This window comes from Ochotona princeps, chromosome 15 (assembly GCF_030435755.1).
Source record: "Ochotona princeps isolate mOchPri1 chromosome 15, mOchPri1.hap1, whole genome shotgun sequence".
Lineage (NCBI taxonomy): Eukaryota > Metazoa > Chordata > Mammalia > Lagomorpha > Ochotonidae > Ochotona > Ochotona princeps.
This window is the reverse complement of record NC_080846.1, coordinates 4,587,011-4,597,095: the sequence shown is the minus strand read 5'-3', so window position 1 is coordinate 4,597,095 and position 10,085 is coordinate 4,587,011. Positions and strand designations below refer to the sequence as shown.

The window sequence follows — 10,085 nt, the reverse complement described above, 5'->3', positions numbered from 1 at the left end:
TTTAAAGAAGAGATGTGAGAGTCCAGGAGAGAGAGAGATGGGACAGACTATGTCCAATCCAGGGCCAGGAAGTCCTTGTGCCCATAGAAGATTCTGTGGGGTTGGAGCAAGGAGACTCACCAACCAGGTCAGATTCCTGGACACACAGTCTCCATTCACCTGCCGCATCCTCTTGAATGAGGTGCCAGTGGGGAGAGATGGTCCACGTTGCTGCCCTCCCTGACTGGCTGGCAAGGACCCTGGTAACCACAGCAGGGTGTGCATTGCTGGGTGACTCAGAAACACATAGCACTTGCCAGAGATGCCCAAAGCAAGCGTCTGTGACAGGACTCATGGGGTGGCGGTGTCCCAGGGCAAAGGGAAGGACTAGGCCGGAATCTGAAGGGCCCTTGGGAATTAGGTGGGCAGAGTGGTGAGTAACTCAGACAGAGGGTTACAGGTGTGTGGATGACCCAAGGGCGGGGGAGGCAGAAGGAGAAGCGATCCCGGTGAGGCTCGAGTTGTCCCTCAGAGGGCTGCAGCGTCGGGGTCCCATGCCTGTTTGAATCCTGCTTGCTCCACTCTGATCCGCCTCCTGGGAAGACGGAGAAGGATGACTGGCGCCTTGAGCCTCTGCACGCATGTGGGAGACCCAGAGGAGGCTCCTGGCTTCCGCCTGGCTTAGTCCTGCTGGTTGCAGCTGTGTGGGGAGTGAACCAGCAGAGAGAACTCCCTGCCCACTCCCCAACTATGCCTTGCAAATAAATAAAATACTAGTAATGAAAAAGAAATGATTCCATGTGGCTTTGTGGTGGGAAGTTAAGAGCAATGAGCATGGATCATGTCCTGCTACTGAAACTTCATCCAGGGCCCGGTGGCGTGGCCTAGCGGCTAAAGTCCTCGCTTTGAAGGTGCCAGGATCCCATATGGGTGCCGGTTCTAGTCCCGGCAGCTCCACTTCCATCCAGCTCCCTGCTTGTGGCCTGGGAAAGTAACCGAGGACAGCCCAAAGCCTTGGGACCTTGCACCCGTGTGGGAGACCTAGAAGAAGCTCCTGGCTCCGGATCGGCATAGCACCGGCCGGATTATCTTCCTCTCTGTATATCTGACTTTGTAATAAAAATAAATAAATCTTTAAAAAACAGAACTACAGAAGGTATTTGTTTAAAAATCCATTTGGGGGGGTCTAGTGCAGTAGCCTAGTGGCAAAAATCCTCATCTTGCACGTGCCGGGATCCCATATGGGTTCAAATTCAGGTCCCAGCTGCTCTACTTAACTTCCAGTTCCCTGTCTATAGTCTGGGAAAGCAGTTGAGGACGGCCTCAAGCTTTGGGACGGTACACCTGTGTAACACACCCAGAAGAGGCACCTGACTTTAGATTGGCTCAGCACTGGCCATTGTGGCTATTTGAGGAATGAATCAGTAGACGGAGGACCTTTCTCTGTTATCTCTCCACTCTGTAAATTGACTTTTCAATAAAAATAATAAATCTTTAAAAAATTGATTTTGGTTCTGGTTTTAAAAATCACAAATTCTTGGGCCCGGCGTGATAGCGTAGTGGTTAACGTCCTTGCCTTGCACGTGCTGGGATCCCATATGGTCGCCGGTTCCAATCCTGGCGGCCCTGCTTCCCATCCAGCTCCCTGCTTGTGGCCTGGGAAAGCAGTCGAGGACGGCCCAATGCCTTGGGACCCTGCACCTGTGTGGGAGATCCAGAAGAAGCTCCTGGTTCCTGGCTTCGGATTAGCTCAGCTCCAGCTGTTGCAGCCATTTGTGGAGTGAACCAGCTGGTAGATGTCCCTCTCTTCTCTTTTTCAAATAAAAATAATTTTTTTAAAAAAAACTTCACAAAAACAGAAAATAAACTGTCTGTGTAAGCCCCAACTAAGGTACTTTACATATGAGGCTTATTAGTTCCCAAAGGCGAGTTGTTTCTGGGCTCCTCCAGGGTCAAACTCAGGGTTCCCCGCAGGGCCACCCAGCAGGGCCAAACCCAGGGTTCCCTGAGTCCCTCCCTGTCACCCAGGATTCCACACTGGAGCGTCTTTCACTTTTGCTTCCTGCCCCGTCTTCAACTCATCCACGGCACATTGCATTTTTGCTTTATCACCCACCCATCACATCATCTTTTAAAATAAGGCAATCTTTTATTAGAGTGATCTATCAGTGAGGATGTGGGAGAAAAGATACCCTTAAAGTGTCTTCGGGTCCCAGGTGTGTCCAGTAAACTACTTCAGGGACCCCTGCATGAGGAGGGCCCCGGAAGCAGGGGTAGGGGGGAGGATGTTGGGGTCTGGTCCTCACACATCCTCCCAGCGCTGTGGGAGTTTTGTTTTCTATTTACCAAAGTATTATACACGTCTCCTCTTAAAGGAAAAAAAATGGGAAAACTCAAAACAAATGGAAACAACTCCCAACCTGTGTCATTTGGGAGAGAGGTGTTGCGCGTGGTGGTGGTGGGGCACACATTCGCTGCATCTGGGGGTAGGCGCTGGGCAGATCCCCTGGGGTCTCTAGCTCCAAACTCCAGGTTCCAAAGACCCGCCGCCCAAGGAACGAGGGTCCCGGGCGCCAAGCCCGTATCACCCGGAGGCGCTGCCGCTCGGCCACCTGCGCCGTGACTTAGCGCCTCTTCCGGGAGCTCCGTCACCCCAGTTGCCACCGGCCCCCTTTTCCGAGACCGAATCCAGGGTACTTTTCCCGGTAACTGTCCACCGACTGAAAATAGAGCCCGAGTCCGCCCCCGGCTCTCCACCCGGCCCCCCTCCGTGAAATCCTCCCCTTTAAAGGGAGCCACCGGGTGACGCCGGGGGAGTTTGCGGAAGCGCCCGGCGCGCAGGGGCCTTGGGCGGATCCCCGTGATGGCAGCCGGCCCCGCCCCCGGCTCCGCTTTCCCCCCATTGTGTGAGCCGCTCGGGCCTCGGCCCCGCCCCGCGCCCCGCCCCCGCAGGCCGCGCCCCGCCCCCTCGCCGCCCCCCCACCCTCCCTTGGCTCATTTCCGGCCGCCGCTGCTACCGCTAGCCTGTAAGGAGGATTCGGCCGAGGGAAGAAACAACAGCCGCCATCTTGTTTGTGTGCTAGGCTCCGGGGGGGAGCGAGGGCGAGAGGGAGAGCGGGCGGAGAGTGGGCAAGCGGGGACGCCGGGCCCGAGTGCGAACTGCGGGAACGAACGAGTGCGGGAAGTGGAGTCAGGCCGGAGAGAGGCGGCTAGGGCCAGGAGGAGACAGTGGCCGGGGGCCCGGGGCGCACGGGGCTGAGGCGACCCCCAGCCCCCCTGCCGCCTGCACACACCCCCGCCGCGGCCCCCGGGAGCCGGGCCGGCGTCGACGCCTAAGTGGGGGGACCATTACATAACCCCCCGCGCCCGGCCCCGCCGAGGGCGGCCCCGAGCAGGAGCCCCGGGGGGCGGGCGCTCCGGGCACCTGGGCTGCCCGCCGGGGCGACGCGGCGGGAGGGGCACAAACGGATTTATTCCTTTATTATTTTTTTTTTTTCCGCGGGAGAGGAGGGCGAAGGAGCGAGCTCGGCGCCCGGAGGAGAGGAGAGCTGCCTGCGCCGTCTCCCGAGCGAGGGGACCTGCTCCGGGCGGCGCTCGTCGGCCCGGCCCCCCTCGGCCCTCGTCGGGCCGGCGAGCTCGGCGGGCGCCGGGCGTCCTCGCCGTGCCTCTGCTCCGCCGGCCGCCGCGCGATGTGAGGCGGCGGCGCCGGCCTGACTCGTCGGCTCGGGCGAGCTCTGTGCGGCCATTAGGGGCCGGTGCGGCGGCGGCGGCGGCGGGAGGAGGAGGAGCAGGGCCGGGAGGGTGGGGGGCGCGGGCCCGGGAGGGGGCACCGGGAGGAGGTGAGTGTTTCTCGTCGCCTCCTCCTCCTCCTCCTCCTCTCCCCCCCTTTTCGCCCCCGCCTCCTGGAGGCGATGAGAAGGAGGAGGACAGCGCCGAGGAGGAAGAGGCTGATGGCGGCGGCGGAGCTCCGAGAGACCTCGGCTGGGCAGGGGCCGGCCGTGGCGGGCCGGGGACTGCGCCTCTGAGAGCCGCGACTCGTCCGGGAAGTGGCCGCGGCCGACGCGCTCGGCGGGCCCGCGTTCCTGCGCTCCGCTCGGGCCTGCCCGCAGGCCCGGCCCCTCGCACTTGCCCCTACCTTTTTATCGGGTCCGCATCCCTCTCCAGTCACCGCGAGCCGGCGGGGAGAGAGAGAGAAAAAAAGGAACTTGGCCCACCGCCTCCCCCACCCCTCCCGGCTCGGGTGCCGGCGGAGCCCCCCGAGCCCCCTCGACGGAGCGGGCCGGGCACCTCGGGCCCGACGAGAGATTGTCCGAGGATTCTCGCCTTGCTCGCCGGTGTCTCCGAAAGAATTAAAAATGGCCGAGAATGTGGTGGAACCGGGGCCGCCTTCAGCCAAGCGGCCTAAACTCTCGTCTCCGGCCCTGTCGGCGTCGGCCAGCGACGGCACAGGTTAGTCCCCCCGTCCCGCACGCTCCCCGCGGGCTGCGCTGCCCGCTGCCCCGGCCCTCTTCCGTATTTTGTCCTCTCCTCTCCCTCTCCCCACTTCCCTGCCCCTTCATTAATTTTCGAGGTGTTTGAATGGGCCGGTCGGAGGCGGCCGGCGGCCCGACCATTTTCGTGGCTCCGCCGTGTCAGATGGGTGGCTGTGCTGGAATTGGAGCTCGCGAGTGGGTGCTGCGTGGAGAGGGCCTCATTGTCCCCCGTGCACTCGGTTGGGGAGCTGCCGCCGCAGCCCTGTGTGCGGGCTCTAAACGGACTTTGAGAGGTTTAATACGGACGTTTTGGGGGGCTGGTGATAAATGAGAAATTGCAAGCCCCTGCTTCTGCAATGCACTTACTCCGTTCTTTCTACCTTACACTCCTCTTTTTCAAGATTTCTTTTCTCTGTTGTACGCACTTTTCTATGCAGGAATAAGGCATTAAAAAAATCTTGACTTCATTGGAGGTCTGGATTTCAGATTTGATGTGAAGTTGAACCGAATTCTTTTACTTGCCATTGTCAAGCTTGCGTTTTTTTTCTTTTCAATTTTTTTATTTGCTTTGGGAATCAATATGGAGCGCAGTTCATTTTACATCCCTGCTTCTTTGGTGTGAGACCGAAATGTCTGAAATTGTTTCTTTCCGAGGGAGACAGGGGCATTTTCCTTGTAGTTTGTAGTCAACTTTCTCATCGGGAACGGAAGACACACGGTTTTGTGGAGTTACACACCTGGAAAGGAAGCTTCAGCGGAGTGGAGTGAACTCCCACGTGAACGCTTGGTAGAGTCTGAACTGTGCCTCAGGTTGTTTATTGTGTGTGGTTTTGCCTTCTTGCCCTTAAAACGTTTGGGAATGGAGACTTCGCTTTCCAAGCCCTGTGGATTCTTTCTCTACTCTGCTGTGGACAGGTCCCTTTGTTAGGAATTCAGGGAGACCTCTGCCACCCTCCTCCTCCTCCTCCTCTTTCTCCTCTTACGCTTTGCGCAAGGATGCTGTCCTGATGGCCCCGGCCGTGGCCGCCCCGGGCAGTGACCAGGAAGAGTGGCTGGCGCTGACAGTCCGAGCCATTGCCCAGCGTGGGGCATCGGTCCCCTGTCTCTGGAGGTGTAGGTGCCTCTCGGGGCCAGGACTTCCTCGCGGGCTTATGTAGGGTGGCAAGGGGAGGACGCCAGGCATGCAGTTGGCGCTTTTTAAGAAAAATCCCCGTGAGGCCTTAGTTTGTTATCCTGAAGAAAGTGAGCAGCAGGAGTCTGCGGGCTGCGTTGCAGAGTTCCTCGGCCGGCCCTTGCTAACATTGCCTGTGCCCTGGACTTTGATCTGGACCAATTCCCTGATGTTTCTTCAGGGATTTTTGTTGTTGTTGTTGTTTGTAAGATTTTTCTGGAGAATTCATGCATACACGTAGTACTGTATTCCTTGGCACTTGTGTCATTCACAAGAATTTTTTTGTAAGATAATGTTTAGACATGTATCTGTTCCCCTGTAGACTTTGGTGAAGTGTGATCGTGGATCGACCATTTGAGTTAACTCGGAATACTGTAGGGAAAAGTTTTAGGAACTTTGGTGAGCCCAGAGCTGATGGAGCAGCTTGCCTTGGAGCTGTGCTGGGAAGCTGGTTCAGTTCAGCTGTGCTCCGTCACCGACCTGTGTCGGGGTCACCGGCTCATTGCTTGGCGTCTTTACCTGTTTAGTGCATAAAAACCGCTGTGCTACTGGAAATATCTCTAAATAAATTCTAAGAGTCCTAAATATTTCCGGTGGATTTCCACAATTAAAACTAGCCTCAATTCAGACTCATTCATTCACTCTTAGTATTGACTTTTTTCTAGATTGTATAGTGAGGGTTGATTCCCACTCCCCCACATTCCCACTTCAAGACCCTGTTTCCTGAGTTCTTTGTTCGGTTTCTGATTGTGACCAGTCTTGTTTTGGTTGAAAAGTGTGTAAAGGTGCTGTCCTTTGTGAACTGACTGCAGCTTGGTGCTTATTACGAGGTGATTTTTTTTAATTTGTTTTGCATTCAGTAATTTGTGTAATTTTCAGTCAAGTTGTAATGGAGTTTTAAAACTCAGATGTTTCAAACTTGTAACTTGGACATTTTTGCTGGAGTTGTCACTTGGATATTTTATATGTTTGCAAGGAAGTTATTCCTTAGTCCTCGATTATGATTTTTTCCCCATACAATTGGTAAAATAATTGCTGGATTCCAGAAGTTTTAAAAAATGATGTAAGCTTCTGAGGTTATTTGAGAGTTGCATTTACAAGAAAGAATACTAGGATCCAGGGAGTGACACACGAAACTATTAAAAGAGTCAGCCCAGCCTTCTGAGTCTCAGCTTAGGTACTGATGTGGCAGTACACTGAGAAGTCCTTAGTACAAGTAACTTGTGTTAAATTCAAGTTGTATGTGTTGGAATAAGAGGAAAAAATTTACTTTTGTCTTTGTAATATTTTTATTTGATCTATTGAAAAGTTCATTTATTTTGTTATGGTTAGGGCAAAATATTTGATAAATGGAAGAACTTCTTGCCCTGCTCTCCACCCCTCTCATCATAAAAGCTGGTTTAAAAATACAAACGGTGACATTATTGACCAGAAAAGTTAGCGACACGTATAACTGATAATCCATGAGTGTGACTCCTGTGCCTTCCCTGGTCTGTGAGCAGATCGTGCCGCTTGTTACTAAACCCTGAATGCAGCCTCATGTCCTCACTGGGTGTGTCAGAATCCATGGGGGATCTCTGCCTTTTTCTCCCTGCTGTGTCAGGGACACAGGGCAGATCCCATATACCTGCATTTTGAATGATTAATGGACTCGGTTGAGAAGTTGTTAGAATTTTTTAAATGTCAATTTTACTTTTATAAAATTCCACTGCCTTAGTGATTTGTAATCTTTTTTTTTTTTTTTTCCTGAAGATTTATTTATTTTTGTTGGAAAGTCAGTTTTGCAGACAGAAGGAGAGACAGAAAGATCTTCCATCTGCTGTTTCACTCCCCAAGTGGATGCAACAGTCGGAGCTGAGCTGATCCGAAGCCAGGAACCAGGAACAACTTCTGGGTTTCCCACGCGGGTACAGGATCCCAAGGCTTTGGGCTGTCCTCCACTGCTTTCCCAGGCCACAGGCAGGGAGCTGGATGGGAAGTGGAGCAACCTGGAAACGAACTGGAACCCATATTGGATCCCAGCACAAGCAGGGCAAGGGTTTAGCCACTAGGCTATCGCGCTGGGCCTCTGATTTATCATTCGTAAGGAGAACATTTTTGATGGAGGCCCTTCATCACCCCCCCAGCCCCCGCAAAAGCTTTGAGATTGGCGGTGCTTTTTTCTCTGAGGGGTGAATGTTGGAGTCGTGCTTGGAGTTGGCTCACGGCCCTGGTCTGTCTCCGCTTTCACCTTTAACCTCTCTGACCATTACTTAGTCTCAAGACCTGTAAGTTCATTGAGAGGACTGCCAGGAGGCTCTCTGATGGGTGGTGAAATGAACTGAGTTACTGTTGCCAGTCTTGTGTGCTTTAATGTGGGTGCCCTGCTCTGAGGGAGGAGACAGGAAGTACATGGAGCATCCAGTGCAGGCTGGCCCAGCAAGGGAGCAGGGCTCTGCCTCAGTTGCCTTTGACATGTTTCTGCGGTCGTCTACCGTTTTGCAGTCTGTTTCATCAGGGGGAGAAAAACTGACCCGTTGAAAGTTACCACCTGGCCATGTTGATAGGAACATTAACTGGTAAATAGGAAAGGTAGAAAAAAAGAATAGGAAGTATGTTGGAGCTATGAGTGGGAGTGTAAAATATTCTTTGTGGTATATTTACAGAAACAGTTCAGAAGTTACTGTGCCAGTTTGTATGCCCAACAATTAATGGAAAAATAAAACATGCTGCTTTTGTGAATTTGTCCAAATTTTAGTATTTCTTCCTTTTTGTAAGTTGAATTTGAATGTGGCAAAAATTAATGAACTTAATAGACAAGACAAATTATGCCAAATAAAAATGTAAATTTTTTTTTTTTTTTTTAAAGATTTATTCATTCTATTACAGCCAGATATACACAGAGGAGGAGAGACAGAGAGGAAGATCTTCCATCCGATGATTCACTCCCCAAGTGAGCCGCAACGGGCCGGTGCTGTGCTGATCCGAAGCCGGGAACCAGGAACCTGGAACCTCTTCCGGGTCTCCCACGCGGGTGCAGTGCCCCAAAGCATTGGGCCGTCCTCAACTGCTTTCCCAGGCCACAAGCAGGGAGCTGGATGGGAAGTGGAGCTGCCGGGATTAGAACCGGTGCCCATATGGGATCCCGGGGCTTTCAAGGCGAGGACTTTAGCCGCTAGGCCGCCGGGCCCAAAAATGTAAATGTTTTAACCGGGCCCGGCGGCGCGGCCTAGCGGCTAAAGTCCTCGCCTTGAAAGCCCCGGGATCCCATATGGGCACCGGTTCTAATCCCGGCAGCTCCACTTCCCATCCAGCTCCCTGCTTGTGGCCTGGGAAAGCAGTTGAGGACGGCCCAATGCTTTGGGGCACTGCACCCGCGTGGGAGACCCGGAAGAGGTTCCAGGTTCCTGGTTCCCGGCTTCGGATCGGCGCGCATCGGCCCGTTGCGGCTCACTTGGGGAGTGAATCATCGGACGGAAGATCTTCCTCTCTGTCTGTCCTCCTCTGTGTATATCTGGCTGTAATAGAATGAATAAATCTTTAAAAAAAAAAGTTTTAACCATTGGATTTTTTAAAAAAGATCTATTTTTATTAGAATGTCAGATATACAGACAGGAAGATCTTCTGTCCACTGATTTACTCCCCAAGCGGCCTCAGCGGCTGGAGCTGCTCTAATCCGAAGCCAGGAACCCAGAGCCTCTTCCGGGTCTCCAGGGTCCCAAGGCTTTGGTCCATGCTTGACTGCTTTCCCAGGCCACAAGCAGGGAGCTGGATGGGAAGCAGGGCCTCCGGTACTAGAACCGGCGCCCATATGGGATCTGGGTGCATGTGAGACGAGGACCTTAGCTGCTAGGCTACCGTGCCGGGCCCAACCATTGGATCTTTAAAAAGATTCTTTACTTTTTTATTTGATAAAGAGCAAGAGTGATCAATCGATATTCATCCACTGATTCATTCCTACAAATGGCCAGACTGAAGCCAGGAGTCTGGAATTCCATCTGGGTCTTCCACATGGGTGGCAGCTTCCCAAGTACTTAGCCTGTCTTCTGCTGCTTTCCCAGGCACATGGGCAAGGAGCAGTCAGAGCTCACCTTTTCCTGTCGATTGCAGTGGCTTGATTACAGTGCTGGTCCCTGATCTTTGAGTTTTTTAAGAAGGGGTAGTTTGGAGAGTGAGAAAGTAAAAACTACTAGAAAAAAAGTGAATGCCAGGAAAAAGGTGTTAGTGTCCAACTTACTACAAGAGTTTACATTAAGTGTGACTCTTCAGGCAGTTACTTAAACCATGTCTCAACTTCCTGTCTTATACTAGCTACAGAGAGTTATAGTGACAAATAAGTGAGAAATCTCTAAATATAATCCCTAGGATAGTTCTTGTATGTGCTCAACTTTTTAAATATAATTGCTAAATAAGCCAGAAGGAAAAGCAGCAGGGTTTTTTTGCTTTGGTTTTACAGATATATACATTGAATAAACAGAAAGCCA

General features: G+C 52.8%; 1 protein-coding gene across 2 annotated transcripts in view; it reads left to right on the top strand.

Moving 5' to 3' along the window:
* Window positions 1-4,294: 4,294 nt before the first annotated feature.
* EP300 (E1A binding protein p300) overlaps window positions 4,295-10,085 on the top strand; it is a 66,418-nt gene continuing 60,627 nt past the window's right edge. For both annotated transcript variants that reach the window (XM_004589476.3, XM_058673065.1), the window contains exon 1: window positions 4,295-4,428. In XM_004589476.3, the coding sequence (XP_004589533.2) occupies window positions 4,335-4,428 (94 nt within the window). In that variant the 5' untranslated portion in view covers window positions 4,295-4,334. The remainder of the gene's footprint in view (window positions 4,429-10,085) is intronic.